At 49.0% G+C, this 19,422-nt stretch overlaps 2 protein-coding genes across 4 annotated transcripts in view; both read right to left on the reverse strand.

Annotated features, from left to right (window-relative positions):
- Positions 1-19,422, reverse strand: part of CFAP299 (cilia and flagella associated protein 299) — a 364,079-nt gene that overhangs the window by 337,636 nt on the left and 7,021 nt on the right. For all 3 annotated transcript variants that reach the window (XM_081877373.1, XM_081877371.1, XM_081877372.1), the window contains exon 2: positions 5,552-5,682. In XM_081877373.1, the coding sequence (XP_081733499.1) occupies positions 5,552-5,682 (131 nt within the window). The remainder of the gene's footprint in view (positions 1-5,551; positions 5,683-19,422) is intronic.
- FGF5 (fibroblast growth factor 5) overlaps positions 1-19,422 on the reverse strand; it is a 323,085-nt gene that overhangs the window by 232,790 nt on the left and 70,873 nt on the right. The window lies entirely within an intron of this gene.

Raw genomic sequence — 19,422 nt, forward strand, 5'->3', positions numbered from 1 at the left:
GCGTCAGCCAATCAACACCAGCAACACAGCAACCAATAACACGCACAATAGCCGCTGACAGCCACTGCAGCAACCAATCAAACGTCCACCCTATGCACTATCCGTGTATAAGACGACCCCACTTTTTAGCATGATTTTAAAAGAAAATAACATAGTCTTATACACAGAAAAATGCGGTATGCATTTTAAGACAACATTGCAAAACCCTTTCTGCAAGGGTTGGTACAGATGGTTCAGAGCTACAACCGTTTTAATAATGTTTTCATTAGCTAGCACAATACATGAAGACGTGATAAAATCCCCAAATAACTTCACTGTTAGTTTTTCTTTGTCATTTTTGTTTTCCATAAACGCAAAATAATATTACAAGGTTTAGATAACTGGGAGGCTGCATTTATGAAATACCTCCAATGTGTGCAACAAAAAGAAAGAAGGTACATTTCTGGCATTTTTATAATAAAATAAAAAAAACCCAGAGACCTGCAACTAAAGATTAGTCAGCATATTTTGGCTCAGCTATATGAAATCCATACGCAATATGCGATATGCTTTCCTGACTGTAGGCCCTGTGTAAAGTTATCTCCTCATTCTTTGTACCCAGTTTGATTAGAAATAAGGAAAGACCACATTCCCATAATGTTTTGACTCTGACTTGCTTACCCCAAGCAGATTTCATCTCCTTTCCTGCTGGGGGGGGGGGGGGGTGTTGTCGCCGCCTATATGAGCTCACTGGTTACCAAACCATCTTGTAAAGTGTATCTATACTTCACAAACCCATTCATCTCAGATTAGAGAATCCAGGAATGTGCAGGGTTGAGAATTGAGCTCAAATTGTTGTTAAAAATAAGTAAAAATAGAAAGAAAAAAAGTATATTAGAGGTCACTCAGAGTAGCTGCACATTGCATGAATAGGAACCGCAACATTGGAGAAAAATATGAATACTTAAAAATCATGTTAATTCAGTTCATTTATCTGAATTCCACAACTGCTCTCGTCTGAACAAGCGGTATATTAACACATTTTGGGAGGCAAACTGTGAATCCAGAATAAGGAGGCATGGAAACCAGAATCAGCAGCCAAAGCCTGGGAACTGCCCAAACGACACAAATTCCTTTAGAAAAAAACAACAACCCAATTCTAATACCTAAAAGAATGCTCCTTAAATTGTTAGCTCAAATTTAAGAGCAATGCTTTAGCGGTCATGGTTTCAAGCGTTTATTTCTGTGTTCTCCCAAAGTATGCAAAAGGCAGAGGTCAATTACCAATTATGCAAAGATATGGACCGAAAGAAGTGAAAATGTTTTGCTCTGGCACATGCTTCAGTTTGACAGCTAACGTGACAGCATATGCTTGACAGCTGTCCAAGCAAACTAAGAGTCTTGCAAGAAAAAGAAGAAGAAAAACTGGAAGAGAGCAAAACCCTAAAACCTCCACCACAGGGCTGAGGAACTGGCTAGGCATTTAGCTGGAAAAGGGCAATGTATAATAGTACTAATATGAGAATGATGTGCGTGATGGAAAGAGGATAAATATACCAGTTGTGGGGAGGGAGGGGGGGTCGCGACTCGGCAGAGTCAAAGGGAATGTATGGTGCTATTACAATTTGTTGGAAAAGAATATATAAGGAAAACAATAAAAATTCACTTGGAAAAAGAAAAGGGCATCAAGTGCTCAAAATCATTGGTGGTAGCTCTGACTGCATCCAGTGTATGCATTTCAAGCATGACTTTCCCCCAAAGAATCCTGCGAAATGTACTTTGCTAAAGGTGTTGAGAACTAATACTCTGTGGGGGTAAACTAAAAAGGTAAAGGTAAAGGGACCCCTGACCATTAGGTCCAGTCATGGCCGACTCTGGGGCTGCGGCGCTCATCTCGCTTTATTGGCCGAGGGAGCCGGCGTACAGCTTCCGGGTCATGTGGCCAGCATGACTAAGCCGCTTCTGGCGAACCAGAGCAGCGCACGGAAACGCCGTTTACCTTCCCGCCGGAGCGGAACCTATTTATCTACTTGCACTTTGATGTGCTTTTGAACTGCTAGGTTGGCAGGAACAGGGACCGAGCAACGGGAGCTCACCGCGTCACGGAGATTCGAACCACCGACCTTCTGATCGGCAAGTCCTAGGCTCTGTGGTTTAACCCACAGTGCCACCTGTGTCCCATAATTCTTTGGGAGTGTGTTTCTAGTGCATGGGGTGGGTGTAGCACAAGCCCAGTATAATAATAATAATAATAATAATAATAATAATAATAATAATAATAAAAAATAATAATTAATAATAATAATTTATTATTTATCATTTATACCCCACCGAATATTAAAAACAATACAGCGTCAGACATTAAAAACATCCCTAAACAGGGCCGCCTTCAGTTGTCTTTTAAAAGTAAAATAGTTGTTTATTCCTTTGACATCTGGTGGGAGGGTGTTCCACAGGGCAGGCGCCACTGCTAAGAAGGCCCTCTTCCTGGTTCCCTGTAACCTCACTTCTCGCAGCGAGGGAACTGCCAGGAGGCCCTTGCCGCTGGAGCTCAGTGTCCGGGCTGAATAATGGGGGTGGAGACGCTCCTTCAGGTATACAGGACTGAGGCCGTTTAGGGTGGGGTGGGCTGCCAGTGGCCCTCTGCTAATAATGCACCGCAGGTGGCTAAGGTGAACAGAGAATGACTGAAGGGGCAATTGCACCAAATGGAAAAGTTCAGCAGAGTTTTCCACCTCCGACTCGCAGGAACATAAGAAGCCGCCATGGACCAAGTGAGACGATGCATCCCTCTATCTCAATATTGCCTACACTAACTAGCAGTGGCTCTCCAGGGGTTCATGTTAAGTTGTGGGTGAACATATCAGACGACACAGCGATTCTCCAAACAGCTCTTGTTTATTCACAGGCCAGAACAGAACTGAACTGAAGGGTTCAGCCAGCCTGCTTATATAGAGCAGTGTTTCCCAACCGGTGTGTTATAGAGCAGTGTTTCCCAACCAGTGTTTCCCAACTAGTGTGCCGCGGGACGTCGGCTGGTGTGCCGTGGGAGGGAGGCGGGCGAGTCGGGCGGCGAGAGGCGGGGCGGCGGCGGCGAGCACACGCGGGGCGGGGAGCGAGCTCCCTCCCACATCCCATCGCCCCGTGCTCCGCGCTGGTGTCCGCAAGCCTTGCGCACCCGGGGGATCTCCCCCCGGGAGCGCAAGGCTTGCGGGCAGCAGCCTGCAGCGTGGAGCACGGGGCGCCCTCCAGAGGACGCCCCGTGCTCCGCGCTGGTGTCGGCCAGCCTTGCGCACCCGGGGGATCTCCCCCCGGGAGCGCAAGGCTTGCGGGCAGCAGCCTGCAGCGCGGAACACGGGGCGCCCTCCAGAGGACGCCCGTGCTCCGCGCTGGTGTCGGCCAGCCTTGCGCACCCGGGGGATCTCCCCCCGGGAGCGCAAGGCTTGCGGGCACCAGCCTGCAGCGCGGAGCACGGGGCGCTCTCCAGAGGACGCCCCGTGCTCCACGCAGGTGTCCGCAAGCCTTGCGCACCCGGGGGATCTCTCCCCGGGAGCGCAAGGCTTGCGGGCGTCAGCTGGCAGCGCGGAGCACGGGGCGCCCTTCGGAGGACGCCCCGTGCTCCGCGCTGGTGTCGGCCAGCCTTGCGCACCCGGGGGATCTCTCCCCGGGAGCGCAAGGCTTGCGGGCGTCAGCTGGCAGCGCGGAGCACGGGGCGCCCTTCAGAGGACGCCCCGTGCTCCACGCAGGTGTCCGCAAGCCTTGCGCACCCGGGGGATCTCCCCCCGGGAGCGCAAGGCTTGCGGGCGTCAGCTGGCAGCGCGGAGCACGGGGCACCCTTCGGAGGACGCCCCGTGCTCCGCGCTGGTGTTGGCCAGCCTTGCGCACCCGGGGGATCTCCCCCCAGGAGCGCAAGGCTTGCGGGCGGCAGCTGGCAGCGCGGAGCACGGGGCGCCCTTCGGAGGACGCCCCGTGCTCCGCGCTCGTGTTGGCAAGCCTTGCGCACCCGGGGGGCGCATGGGGCGCCCTGAAACAGAGGGTTCCCCATGCTGCGGACTGTAGCCTGCCGCCGGACGCGCGGGGCGCCCTGAAGCAGAGCGCCCCTCGCGCCAGGCAGACATGGGCCAGCCCCACAAGCTCGGGGGACAGCGGGGAGGCGCAGCACCGCCATCCCACTGTTCCCCGACCTGGTTTTTTGGGGGGGAAATAAAGGAAAAAATTTTTCCCTTTATTTCCCCCCTCAAAAAAGTAGGTGCGTCCTATGGGACGGAGCGTCCTATGGGACGAAAAATACGGTACTTACTATTTCATAATAAAGTAATTATAAAATACTTTCTTTGTGTTTATTTGATTCCTATTAAAGAGAGTTACTTTATATATAGTCAATATAGGCACAGAGTTAATTTTTTAAACATTTTCTAATGGTGGTGTGCCTCGAGATTTTTTTCATGAAACAAGTGTGCCTTTGCCCAAAAAAGGTTGGGAAACACTGATATAGAGCTCCACTAGAACGCAACAGTAACCCATTTTCTGTAACTATCCAATCACTGAACGTCACTTTCAATCCCTTATTTGCATATGTGGACCTGAGTGAAAACTATCTACAGTATCCCCCGGCTGGCCCAAGGTGAGAACTTCAGTACATAATAATAATAATAATAATAATAATAATAATAATAATAATAATAATAATTTATTATTTGTACCCCGCCCATCTGGCTGGGTTTCCCCAGCCACTCTGGGCGGCTTCCAACAAAGATGAAAAATACACTAAAATGTCACATATTAAAAACTTCCCTGAACAGGCACTTCCCATAACAGGCACTTCCAACATATTTTCATACTGGCTTTATACAGCCCTCCAGCATTTATCCGATGAAAATAGTGAGGTCCTATTCGATTTGTTAAATAGTCGGGAAGATGGACAAAGGACACAGCTCTGTTAGATTCACAGCTCTTTATGACAGCAGTTAGAACTGCTCCTAGAGTCTGAGACACTGCAGCCTAGCTGGCTGCTTTATATAATACTAAGTAACTTGTAACAGTAACAACTTCCAACTAACTAATCTATCAGTGAGCGACAGTTCTCAATCCTTCATCTGCATACTGGTGGCCCTGAGTGAGAACTGCAGTTAATCTTAACACATAACACAATTATTATAATTATTATTATTATTATTATTTTACTCATACCTTGTCCATTTGACTGGGTTGGCCCAGCCACTCTGGACAGCTACCAACATATATAAAAACAAAATAAAACATTAAAAAGCTTCCCTTCAGATGTCTTCTAAAGGTTGCATAGCTACTTATCTCCTTGGCTCGGAGCGTCGCATAACTCCATACCCTCCTCCCATGTTTCTCCGATGAAAATAGGGGCGTCCTAAGGGAAAGCAGGATATTCTGGGATCAAATCAGAAACCGGGATGGCTTCTGTGAATTTGGGACTGTCCCTGGAAGATGGGGACACTTGGAGGGTCTGAGGTTGTGCTTTAAAACTTACGCTGAATCTTCTCTTACTTCCATTTTCCTGAACTTGAGATACGGTTCATTTTTCACACGAACGCACACTTACTTTTGCTGCTGCCTTTCTGAGAGCCTCGAAGCCTCGGCAGCCAATTTCCTAGCTATGAAATCTTCCCTCTTCAGCACTTCGCCGCTTCCTCGGAAGCCCAGCTCCACCAGCTGGCGAGCCATTTCTTCATTCTGAAGAAGCAAAAATCAGATTCAGATCAACTGAATCGGAAGGAGCAACCATGCACTTAGCAAGTCACCCATGTTTTGAGGCGAGAGCTGCAGAGGGGTCACTTATGGCCAGACCTAACGGATACTGGTTTTTGAAAAGCTGCTCCAAGGGCCGTTTTGGCTAAAGGGTGGGGTATAAAAACATCTTATGCAGATGACTCATTATAAGGTGCTCTTGAACCTTAGGCCTCATTTGGTTTATCTTCACTTTCTTCATCTTGCTTTGACTGAAATAACCTTCATGCCTTTTTTGCTTGCGCACTACGTGTCTGTGGCGAGGACTGTGGGGCCTGCTTCCCTGCAAGGACTTTACTTACTTTCTTGAAAGCCCTGCTTCTTTGCAAGGCTGTCACCAGCTGCCCTAGGGAGCGGGACCTTACTCGCTGGACCAAACTCTTGGGACATTGCTAGCTGGGGTGAGGTGGGGTGGTTCTGATATCTTTTCACTGCTCCAAGTGTCTAATGTGTTTTATAAATGTTTTTAAGCACCTTTTAATCTGTTAGGTTTCAAATATTATCTTGTTTTGTTTTAGTTAGCTTGGGGTTGTTTTCAATGCTTTTAATGGGGGTGGAGGTTATTTTAATCTGTCTGTAACTGTAAATTGTGTTTTGTGGTTTTAGTGGGTTCTTTAGTTCTGTTGTTGCCAGAAGAAAACGTTTTTTTAAGGGATAGGTTCAGGGCTGCCCCAGAAGTGGGCCCTAGCCAATAGGATGGCTGGGGCAGGTTCTATCGGGGGGGTGTGTGTGTTATACATTGGGACACCCGATCTCAGTGATCACGGACAGAAAGAGGAGTTACGCTAGGACCAGATCATGTTATTACTGAGGAGGCAGGTTTAGTCGTCGTTTGAAGACTGACCCTGCCTCCAAGTCTGGTCCTGACGGGAAGGATGCTAGAATCAACAAGGGAGACCCACAGGACCTTAAGGTGCTGCTGCACAATGCCAGGTCAATGATTCACAAGACCGCTGCCATCCATGACTTAATCGTGAATGGAGGGAATTGGCCTGGCATGTGTAACAGAGACTTGGTCGGACGAGGTGGATGGGCCTGTTCTTGCCGCTGCTTGTCCACCAGGTTTCTCTTACGCACAGCAACCCAGGTCATATGGGCAGGGAGGAGGGGTGCAGTGATTTTTAGGAAGTCATTAGCTTGCACCAGGCGTCCTATCAGGGAAGCCCAGTTTTCTGTGTGCATGCTCTGGAAGTTGGACAATAGGGGCAGTACAGGATTCCTTTTGGTGTACCGACTTCCCTGCTGCACAAAGGATTCCCTGATTGAGCTGCTTCAGGTTGTGACGGATGTGCTCCTGGAGACACATAGTTTGGTTGCCCTAGGGGATTTTGACATCCATGCTGACACAACCTTACAAGGGGCCGCTTGGGACTTCTTGGAAAGCATGGCCTCCATGGGGCTGTACCTGAATAAATTTGGCCCAACCCATAGCCACAAACATGCCTTAGGCTTCTATTCACTTATATGGACGTGGGTGATCTGACATACTTTATGAACAGATAGGTGGAATAGACACCATTACACAGATGGACCTTATGCATGAACTGACTAGAGAATGATCTGATCCACTGGGTCTTCTGCTTTGTTCATTTGTTGAACTTTATGAGTTACTTCTGTTGAAATTTACAATTTGATACAATGAATAGTATACCTTATTTATCTAAGAACACAGCCGGTTACGTCTTGTGTGTTTATTGATTTTACTAAGTCTGAACATGCAAGTTTTAAAGTTCTACAGTAATTTTTTTTTAATCATTTCTAATCTTCCACACGTTTATCCCAAGCTGGCATCAGAGGCTAGCTTGCTGTCAACAAGGAACAGAGTTATCTTTGGTTCCTGGCTTGCACATACACACTCTCTCTCATTTTAATATAATGTTCATTTTCAAATAGCAAAGTTATATAGACAAGCAAACAAAAAGCAGAAAATAGAGAATTTCAATTTATATACCTGTATATGATATATGCAACAATTATAGTCATTACACTGTTCAATTTTCAAAATATATCTTTCTAAATATATCTTTAAAATGTACCATTTTAAGGCACTCTGGTAGACTTTCAATTGTGCAGCTACAATGCTGTTTTTCAAATAGATTGGTTTGTGGTTTTTTTTTAAAAAAAGTGCAAATTCTAATTGTTGTAACATTTGTTATAACTGTGGGCTGCCCTAGGAGTCTTGGGTGATCAAAGGGTGTGGTAAAAAGGGAAATAAATGCCAGCTTAGATAAACTAAAAAGCATAGCTTTTTATGATACGATAGCCATGTTCAAATATATAAAAGGATGTCACATAGAGGAGGGAGAAAGGTTGTTTTCTGCTGCTCCAGAGAAGCGGACACGGAGCAATGGTTCCAAACTACAAGAAAAAAGATTCCACCTAAACATTAGGAAGAACTTCCTGACAGTAAGAGCTGTTCGACAGTGGAATTTGCTGCCAAGGAGTGTGGTGGAGTCTCCTTCTTTGGAGGTCTTTAAGCAGAGGCTTGACAACCATATGTCAGGAGTGCTCTGATGGTGTTTCCTGCTTGGCAGGGGGTTGGACTCGATGGCCCTTGTGGTCTCTTCCAACTCTATGATTCTATGATTCTATAGCCACAGGAAAGAATCACCTAGAAAGAGAAATACGAGGGCCCAGGTCTAGGAAACATCCAAGTTACGTTTGTACAGACAACAAGTGAAGTCTCATTCTTGCCTACTTGGGGCAGCCGGCATGTCGCTGCCTCTCTCATCCTCACATGAATAGTCAAATAATAATAGAACTGTAGAGTTGGAAAGGACCCTACGGGTTGTCTAGTCCAGTGTTTCCCAACCTTGGGTCTCCAGCTGCTTTTGGACTACAACTCCCATCATCCCTAGCTAGCAGTACCAGTGGTCAGGGATGGTGGGAAATGTAGTCCGAAAACAGCTAGAGACCAAAGGTTGGGAAACACTGGACTCTAGTCCAACCCCCTGCAAGGCAGGAATATTTCACCCAACATGGGGTGCACTGCTGTTATTCCTATTATTTTGCCAATGAGGAACAAAGGCTGAGAAATATGGGCCAAATACATATTTCTGCACGGGAGTGAGTTGGACTAGATGACCCTCGGGGTCCCTTCCAGTTCTATGATTCTGTGAAATGGTGGCTTGTCAAAGGCCACAGCAGAGCTTGGAATTCAGTTTGCATCTTCTTTGTCCAAATCCAGCATTGTACTCACTGGTCTTTGTAGACAATACAACCTTACTCTGTTTTTTAAAAAAGAAAATGCTGTTAAAATGGATTACTTTATGGATTCTTTAACATTGCCAGCTACGATACGATACGATAATCTTTATTGTCACTGTCCCATACAGAACAACGAAATCGAAAAAATCGACATCAGAAATTCAAAAACCAACAAGCCTGCTATCCCAGCTATCCCAGCCTGGTTAGCCCCCTAAAAAACTCTGATACCCCATAATTAAATAAAATATACTCCCATAGAGACTACCTTTAAAAGGTAAAGGGACCCCTGACCATTAGGTCCAGTCGTGACCGACTCTGGGGTTGCAGCACTCATCTCGCTTTATTGGCCAAGGGAGCTGGCGTACAGCTTCCAGGTCATGTGGCCAGCATAACTAAGCTGCTTCTGGCGAACCAGAGCAGCGCATGGAAACGCTGTTTACCTTCCCGCTGGAGTGGTACCTATTTATCTACTTGCACTTTGACGTGCTTTCGAATTGCTAGGTTGGCAAAGAGCAGGGACCGAGCGATGGGAGCTCACCCCCACGGGGATTCGAACCACAGACCTTCTGATTGGCAAGCCCTAGACTCTGACCCACAGCGCCACCCGTGTCCCAAGAGACTACCTTACATTGTGTTTAAAACCAAAATCGCATTTGGAGAGAAACGGTTTCTCAGGCGGCTAGTGCTAGTCTTTATAACCCTGTACCTTCTTCCAGAAGGCAGAAGCTGAAAGAGATAATTTCCGGGGTGCGCACTATCCTGCACTATTTCTGCAGCTATTCCTAATATTTAATTTAGGTCTATGAGGCATCTTAATGGTGGTCAAAGCTTTAATCTTGCTGCTCATAGTGGCTGCCACCGCTCCAGCCCTGTGGCCTATGATATATCTGCATATATCAAGGGGGAACCTAAGAGGTAGGATTCGGGGGGGGGGTGGAGGAGGACAGCTGCCACACCTCAAAATTAGTTTGGTGGTGCAGAAAACTTGCTCTGCATCTGCTGCTCTGAAAATTAGGGATATAGACTGCACATCACTCTATCAATAATCCAAAGGAAGGAGGGGGGCAACAGTGGGTGAGGTTTGACAGGCATGATATGGCTTGGCAATCACCAACTATGGAGCAGTGCTATAGGGCAAGACTGATCAAGCCCACACTTCTGCAACGTACAGCAATCTTCTCCTGCTGCCAACCTTCTTAGTGCTCCATTTAAACAAAAGTGAAATAACATTTCCACCTAGTGGCAACCTTGAAGAACAACCATCCAAGTTTAATTCAACAGATCTATCCTTCTAGGCATGTTACAGCTTGTGGCGTGTGGGCACTGAAGACAGTTTTTCCGCAACCCAGCAATCACATAATTAAGAGCTAGGGAAGGGCACGCGCCCCTTTCCTGCAGCATCACAGAACTGCTGGATTGGGGTCGTTACTGTGAGTCGGGAAGAAACCGCCAGAGATAAGAACCCAAGAAGGAGTCTTTTATGAAAGTATTGGTATTTTTTTTTTATCTAAGTCTATTGTATTTCTCAGGGATGCGGGTGGCGCTGTGGGTTAAACCACAGAGCCTAGGACTTGCTGATCAGAAGGTCGGCGGTTCGAATCCCCGCAACAGGGTGAGCTCCCGTTGTTTGGTCCCAGCTCCTGCCAACCTAGAAGTTCGAAAGCACGTCAAAGTGCAAGTAGATAAATAGGTACCGCTCTGGCGGGAAGGTAAACGGCGTTTCTGTGCGCTGCTCTGGTTCGCCAGAAGCGGCTTAGTCATGCTGGCCACACGACCCGGAAGCTGTACGCTGGCTCCCTCGGCCAATAAAGCGAGATGAGCGCCACAACCCCAGAGTCGGTCACAACTGGACCTAATGGTCAAGGGTCCCTTTACCTATTGTATTTCTTTGCTTTTTTTCTTTGCTTTGCTTTTTTTGCTAACTGCCCTGAATATTTTGGACAAGCAGGATATGGATGCTTTGCACATTATTTTAAAAAAATGAAGGCCCATTAACAAAGAACAGGTAGGTGCCACAGTCACATGTCAAGCTGAGACAATAATAATAATAATTTATTATTTGTATCCCGTCCATCTGGCTGGGTTTCCCCAGCAACTCTGGGTGGCTTCCAACAAGGATCAAAAATACATCAAAATGTCACACATTAAAAACTTCCCTGAACAGACAAACCATGGTTTAGTTCAAACTCACTGACTCCCAAGAAGACTGCAGCCATTCTACTTCTTCCCAGACTTTTTAGGTCAGTGCAGCAACTATCCTAAGGTTTGGGTTAGTGTGTCTGAAGCCAGGATGTGATTAAGATCTCTCCTCCATAACCAATAACTAACCATGGTTTGTCCTGTGCTTGCAGGGATAGGGAGACCTGAACCACGATCCTGGATTCAGACAACACACTAAGCATTATCCCCCCCTTTGGATAGAGTGACCCAAGAAACTTCAGCTGAAATGTGAATGCCTGGCTTGCTTTCCATCTCATTGAGCAGACTTGCATACTTGGCAAAGCTCAGCAAAAAAGCCTGCCGATTTGACTTTGATTGCAGGAGCAATTTGGGATTTGATGACTCCCTGCTGGAAATAAGACTCAAAAATGGTGGGTTGATTTTAAGCTATTCATAAAGCCTAGCACAATACAGTCCTTTTAAAGTCTTTGTTCTAGGCACTTCTAAACGTGAGCATGCATTTACAAATAGACTTATGCAAATAATAAAGACTATGCAACGTAGGCTAAAATAGGATTTCTCCAGTCATCCAGAAGTTCTTTCATTCCCCAGTTAGCTAATCCAGGGGCCAAAAGGCAGCCAAGGTGGAATTATGGGTTATCACCAAGGACAAGAAATAAATTGGGACCATGGTGGCTTTGTGTGTGTGTATATATATATATATTCCTGTATATCTGAAGGAGCGTCTCCACCCCCATTGTTCAGCCCGGACACTGAGATGTAGCGCCGAGGGCCTTCTGGCGGTTCCCTTGCTGCGAGAAGTGAGGTTACAGGGAACCAGACAGAGGGCCTTCTTGGTAGTGGCGTCCACCCTGTGGAACACCCTCCCTTCAGAAGTGAAGGAAATAAGCAGCTATCCTATCTTTAAAAGACATCTGAAGGCAGCCCTATTTAGGGAAGCTTTTAATATTTAATGCTGTATTGTTTTTAACACTCGATTGGGAGCCGCCCAGAATGGCTGGGGAAACTCAGCCAGATGGGCGGGGTATAAATCTATTATTATTATTATTATTATTATTATTATTATTATTATTATTATTATTATTATTATTTCTAAATATTGAATAATACCATAAATCAGCATCCATAATTTATGCAAATCTTATGTTCACATCATCTAGCAAAGGTGCAAAACTTCACACCTTGGCTAGCATAAGCAATTCATTCCCACAGACTTCACTCCAGATCAGCCCCACTAAGTCTGTCCCCCGAGATTTTACAAGAGAAACCCCACATTCCAGCACAACTAGGCAGCGTAATGTAGCACCGGTCCCTGGCCCCCACATTCCCCATGGATATTTCCCTTGTTGACAGCACCAATCTGCACTGCTGTCTTCAGTTACCCAACAGAACCCTAGAGCAGGTTCTTTATATTCCTCCCCTCTCCTGCCAACTTGCCTTTCATTTTCCCCATATCAGTCTGCAAACTGTATCACTTCCTCCATCCTATCTACTCACTGCTTTAACTTTTGTTGAGCTGCCGATTGGTTGATTCCTACCCAGTTAGGATTGCTAGCCAGCCTTTAACCATGGTCTGTTGTTGGCTTACATCTCTTGGCTCGTTAGGGAGCCACAATCCAGGGTCCAGGTGCAATGGTATGCAAAGCTTAATTATAACTTCCAGGTTTATTTCTTAATAATAATAATAATAATAATAATAATAATAATAATAATAATATTTCTACCCTGCCCATCTGGGCGGCTTCCAATCGAGTGTTAAAAACAATACAGCATTAAATATTAAAAACTTCCCTGAACAGGGCTGCCTTCAGATGTCTTCTAAATGTCAGGTAGTTGTTCATCTCTTTAACATCTGATGGGAGGGCGTTCCACAGGGCGGGCGCCACTACCGAGAAGGCCCTCTGTCTGGTTCCCTATAACCTCACTTCTTGCAATGAGGGAACCGCCAGAAGGCCCTCGGTGCTGGACCTCAGTGTCCAGGCAGAACGATGGGGGTGGAGACGCTCCTTCAGGTATACAGGACCAAGGCCGTTTAGGGCTTTAAAGGTCAGCACCAACACTTTGAATTGTGCTCGGAAACGTACTGGGAGCCAATGCAGATCTCTCAGGACCAGGGGAGGAGTGAAGCAGGAGTGAGCAGGCAGCATGCACAAGCATACTGCTCATACACAATAACCCATGGTACCCCAGGAACCCAAGGCTATTCTCACATGCAAACGTGGCTCTAATTCATGCATTATCTTAGAAGCATGGCTGCTGCCTCAAAATATCCTGCTTGTAGCTGCATCAGCGCTATATGTATGTTTGGATCCTGCATCATGTAGGTGTGGGAATGTTCAGGGAGACAGGAGAGGATATATTGTTTAATAATATCCTTCCTAATATGCTGTCACAGCCACCCAGGTGGGTCCCAGCTCACGAGAGACCTTACTCCATTATAGTTTACTTACAGGAAAAGTTTATTGAAGATAGTTGCTTCTTTCACAGTTCAGCATTGTGGCTGTACGTCTGTCACGTTAGACCGCTGAAGTCCCCCTCTGACTCCTCCCCTCCTCCACACCAACTTAATAGCCTGGCTCTAGACCACCTCTTCCTCTCCTTTCTTTTCCGCAGGGTCTTTCTGCCCCCCTGGGTTCTCTCCTTCCGGGATTCGCCTGAGGCTGAATCCTCTGCCGCCTCCTGCCCCCTCCTTCTGGCTTTGGGGCCGGGCTCCTCCTCTGAGCTTTCCCCACTTCCGCGCGCCTCTATGCTTGAACTTGGCGCGCGTACGTTGCTTTTGACCTTTCCTTCGTCCTCTATACTGCCCCCTGTTCCACTCTCTACCCTTTCCGGCTGAACACCTTGCTCCAACCCCCTCTCTCTGTTTTCTCCTGTTCCTCCTCCCTCCGAGAGGCTGACAACTCCACCCCCTTTACTCCGTTCCGGCTGAGACCCCTCTGACAGCGTCTGTGCTTCACTGGGCTTTCTCCCCTCCTTTCCTGACTTTTCACAGCTTCTCTCTTCTCCTGCTTTTCGCCTGATCATGCTAGCTCCCTTTTGGGAATCCTCTGACTCACTGCTTAGGCTCATAGATTCCCTTCGAATTCCGTCATCTTCTTCCTCGTCTCTCTCTCCCTCCTCCCACTCGCTTTCCGTCTCCTCTGCCATCTCCTCACTTCTCCCAGAAACCCTGACATCCATCCCCCCCTCGAAACCCCCCCTTCCCCCCTCCCGGTCGCTGGGTGCAGGTTGAGGGAAATGTGGTTCTTCCTGGGTCGGTTCAGGATACCGGGTGTCCATGTCAATCTTCTCCTCTGGCAGCTCCGTATACGTGTGTTCGAACTCGGGTTCTCCACCTGAAGGCATCACAGTCTCTTCCTCCCTCACTGCTTCTCCTGGCGCTGCCCGCCAAGGACCTATCATCCACCTCTGACTCCATACCTCCCTTGGCTGATCCACCCACCAATAAGGGTTCGTCTCTTCCCCCCCCAGGCGGGGATCCCTGGTCGGGCTTGTTTTGGGCGTAGAGCCCTCGGGCGAGGAGAAACCCCCGAATGTGCTGCCCGACAAAGTGGGCGTGAAAAGCCAATCATCAAAATACTCCTCGGGCATGGGTTTGTGCGGAAAAATTGCATGAAACTCCTCCTTCAACAGGGGTTCGTCCAAAGCGTAACCCGGCACCCAGCTATTTGCAGAGACTGGAGTGCCTTCCCTGGCGAGAAAATATTCAACTCCCTCCTCCCCCCATCGTGAATCCAGTATCTCTGTGACCTCATTAAGAGGTTCTGGTCTTGGCGACTCCCCTCTCTCAGGCGCCCTTCTACGTGGCTCTGGAGGTGCTCCTGACTCTTGAAACCTGTGTGGGGCTTTGTAGGGAGTGAGCACCGACCTATGAAAGACCGGGTGCACCCTGGAGCCCTCCGGAAGGGCTAGGCGAAAAGCCACCGGATTGACCTTAGCCTCAACTTGATATGGTCCTAGCTGCCTGTGTTCTAACTTCTTTTTGGCCAACGACCTGGCCGGCATCGCGTGGGCTGCTAACCATACCCAGTCCCCAACCTGAATGTCTTCCCCTGCCCTTCTGTGTTTATCGGCTTGCACCTTATACGCCTGCTTTGCCAGCTCCAAATGTCTCCGCAGCTCCTCGTGCACCTCTTGCAACTCTGCTGCAAACTGGTCGGCATTTTGAGGTCCCCCCCCTTCAGGTGCTGTAAAGCTCGGGAAGGTTCTGGGATGACGTCCATAGTTCGCGAAGAAAGGCGTCACCCCGGTGGATGCGTGCTTCGTGTTGTTGTAGGCGAACTCAGCCATCGGCAGGTGGTCCACCCACGCCGCGGGTCGCTGGTTGGCGTAACACCGTAGGTACTGCTGCATGATCGCGTTGACCCTCTCCGCTTGACCGTTGGTCTGTGGATGCCTCGCCGACGTCAGGTTGATCTTGACGTGCAAGATACCCAGAAGCTTCCGCCAGAAAGTGGAAACAAATTGGCGCCCCCTGTCGGACAAGACGGACTGCGGTAGTCCATGCACTCTGAAGACGTGATCGATGAAGAGCTTTGCGGTCTGTTCTGCCGTCGCCACCTTGGCACAAGGAATGAAGTGCGCCATCTTGGTGAACAAGTCCACAACCACTAACACCGCCGTCTTACCTCTGGAGCTGGGCAGGTCTGTAACAAAGTCCAACGCTACCCTCTCCCACGGTTGCTGCGGTGTCTCCAGCGGTTCTAACAATCCCGCCTGTTTCTGATGCACTGGTTTGGACCTCTGGCAGATATCGCACCTGGCTACGTAGTCCGCCACCTCTCCTCTCATCTGGGGCCACCAAAAGTCCCTTGCCACCAACTCCATCGTCTTCTCTTTGCCGAAATGGCCCGCACTCGGGGCATCGTGCAATTGTTGCAAAACCGTGGCGCGAAGCTCGTCGGTGGGCACGTAAAGGGCGCCCTTGCGAGTCAAAAGTCCGTCCTGCAACTGAAACTCATTGTTGTCAGGCGACCCTCTGCGGAGCTCCTCCATCTTGGATTGTGCAAACTGATCCTCTTGCAGCGCGCGTCGCACCGCGTCCAGGTCGACTGCGATGGTAGCGCACGTCCACGCCTGCGGTGCGAAGATGTACTTTGCTGCGATTGGAGCTACTTCCTCCAGGTATTGAGGCTTTCGGGACAGCGCGTCTGCTATAACATTGGAGTCTCCAGGGATGTATTCTATTTTAAAATCGAAATCCGCAAAGAATTCCGCCCAGCGCATGTGTCGTTGGGTTTGCAATTTAGCCGTCCGCCAATACTCTAAGTTCTTGTGATCCGTGCGGACCTGCACCGTGTGCTTGGCTCCTATCAGGAAGTGTCGCCACGCTTTGAAAGCTGCATGAATGGCCAACAACTCCCTGTCCCATATGGTGTAGTTGCGCTCCGTCTTGCTGAGCTTCCGGGAGTAGAATGCACCCGGTCTCCAGTTGCCTTGCGAATCCTCTTGCAAGAGGACGGCCCCAACTGCTCTGTCTGATGCATCTGTCTCTACCCGCATGGGCCTGCCAGGATTCACGTGCAGCAGCTGCTCCTCGGAGGCGAAAAGGCTTTTAAGCTTCCGAAAGGATCGCTCTGCTTGTTCGGTCCAGACGAACTTCTTCTTCTTGGAACTGAGGGTGTCAGTGATTGCCGCCGTCGCGTTTGCAAAACCTTTCATAAACTTGCGATAAAAATTGGCAAAGCCGATGAACCTCTGGACCTCCTTCCGATTTCGAGGGCTTTTCCAGTCCAACAGCGCTTGGACTTTAGTCTTGTCCATGGCCAGTCCCTCGTCGGACAGCTTGTAGCCAAGGAAATCTACCTCTCTCACATCAAACTGGCACTTCTCCAACTTGGCGTACAGCCTGTGTTCCTTCAGCCTCTGCAGAACTTCCTTCACGTCCTTATCGTGATCCCCTGGCGATTCCGAGAAAATTAGGATATCGTCGAGAAAACAGACACACTTCTTGTAGAGGAGACCTGCCAGGACGTGATGCATGAATGCTTGGAAAACATGGCTGCCATTTTGTAGACCGAAGGGCATAACTCTGTATTCGTACGTGCCCAAAGGAGTGAACATGGCCGTCTTCCACTCGTCGCCCTTCCTGATGCGGATGAGGTTGTAAGCGCCACGTAAATCCAGCTTGGTAAAAATCTTCCCCCTCCTGACTGTAGCCAAAAGGTCGTCAATTTTGGGCATGGGGAAGGCCTTGGGCTTAGTTAGTCTGTTTATGAACCGGTAGTCCACAATGAGCCTCTTCTGGGGCGTGTCTTTCTTTTTCACAAAGAAAACAGGACTGCCTCCCGCTGCTTTAGATTCCTGGATGAATCCGCGCTTGAGGTTGTGTTCTATGAACTCCCGAAGCTCTTGCAGCTCGTCTTCCGACATGGAGTACAGCTTGGCAGTTGGCAACTGCGCGCCAGGCACTAAGTCAATCGCGCAGTCGTAAGGTCTGTGAGGCGGCAATTTGTCAGCTTCCTTTTCGCAGAAAACCTCCAAGAACTCCGCGTACTTGTGAGGAACCGCTTGCACCATACGCAGATGCAGCTGCTGTTCGGCTTCTCCTCCTTGATCGGTTTGGATGCAATTCTGGGCGCAATACGATGAACAAAAGGTGATCTGCCTCTGGTACCAAGCAACCGCGGGACTGTGCCTGTCCAGCCAACTCATGCCCAACACGATGGGCGTGTCCGATAAGTGGGTGACATTGAAACTAATAAGCTCTCGATGGTCTCCAATTTGCATCATCATGGGAGGGGTTTGCTGCACCACTTGCCCCCCCAGCAACTTCCTGCCGTCTACCGTGACCACGTTCAGAGGCGTCGTTGCAGGCAGGAGCGCTATGTTATGCTGCTTGACGAACTGTAATCCCACGAAATCGGCGTTGCTTCCCGAATCGATGGTTGTTGGAACCTCGAGAAGTCGCCCATCAGGCAGCTGGAGTGTTGCTGTGAGTAAAACTGCTGGTTTGGGAGGTAAAGGGTCCATGCGCTGCAAGGATGCTGGGGACTTCTCTACAGATCCGCCTGGCTGAGCCCCAGTAGCTCTGCTTCCAGCCAGGCACTGCAGTTTCCCTGAAGCTGCTCCTCTGATTGCACCTCTGCTGTCACAGTTGCCAGTGCTGCAGTGTGCTTCTGGAGCCTCTGGGGGCACTCTTTCGCCATATGGTGTGCACTGTCGCAGATGTAACACTTCCTGGTCCCTCTAGGAGGCTTCGCTTTGGCTGCAGCAGGGATGGGGCTCTGGGATGGCTTTTGAGCCCTAGCACCACCAATCTCCATTGGCTCTTCGGCTTCCGTCCCCATTGGTGAGGGGTGCGCACGGCTGAAATCCCTGTGCACAAAAGGGAGAGTTTTTGCTTGCGCGCGCGCTTGGGGCCCCCCCTCCTCGTGCCACGGACGTCCCTCATGTCGAATTCCTATAGCCAAAGCCCGTTGCACCACGTCTTCCAGGGTCTGGGGTCTGTCCCCCCTTGCGATCTCATCCTTGACGGAGGGGCTCAATCCCTCCCAAAAAAGATCCCTGACCGGTAGACTGTCCTTCGGCCAATCTAAGGCGGTGAGCAATGCAAAAAATTTAGAATGATATTGGCGTACAGTGGCTTTCCCCTGCCTCAGCCCGTGCATCTGCCGGCGCGCAATGTCCTTATCCACAGAGGATTGAAAACAAGCATCCATCGCTTTGATAAACGCATCTGCATTGCGACGGGCTGGTCCATCTTCGCGCCACAGATTGCGTAGCCAAGCCCTGGCTTCCCCATGCAGGTGCGAAACAATAAATCCCACTCTCTCCTCCTCATCTCTAAAATCATGACGGAGTAAATGCAGTGCATACACGACATCTGCCCTGAAGTTGGGATAGTCTTGCAAGTTGCCATTAAAATGCGAAACTAGGGCACCCCCCCTCCTTCCAAGCGCAATGCCCTCCGCTCTGGAGCCCGGGGTCCCCGCCTTGTCCGCATTTTCCCACCTTGCTTGCAAATCCTGGCACGCTTTCTCCAAGTCAGCATTCTTCTTCTGCGAAGCAATGACTGCCGTTGTGAGAGTGGTAATCTGATCCCGGAGTGCAGCCAGCTGTTCCTCAGCACTCATGGCTGCTCCGTTCGTGAGCTTCGCAAAAAAAAAAATTTTTGCTTTCAGAGGGAGGGGGACTTTCTGTCACAGCCACCCAGGTGGGTCCCAGCTCACGAGAGACCTTACTCCATTATAGTTTACTTACAGGAAAAGTTTATTGAAGATAGTTGCTTCTTTCACAGTTCAGCATTGTGGCTGTACGTCTGTCACGTTAGACCGCTGAAGTCCCCCTCTGACTCCT

This window comes from Podarcis erhardii, assembly GCF_964252035.2.
Source record: "Podarcis erhardii genome assembly, chromosome: 9".
NCBI lineage: Eukaryota > Metazoa > Chordata > Lepidosauria > Squamata > Lacertidae > Podarcis > Podarcis erhardii.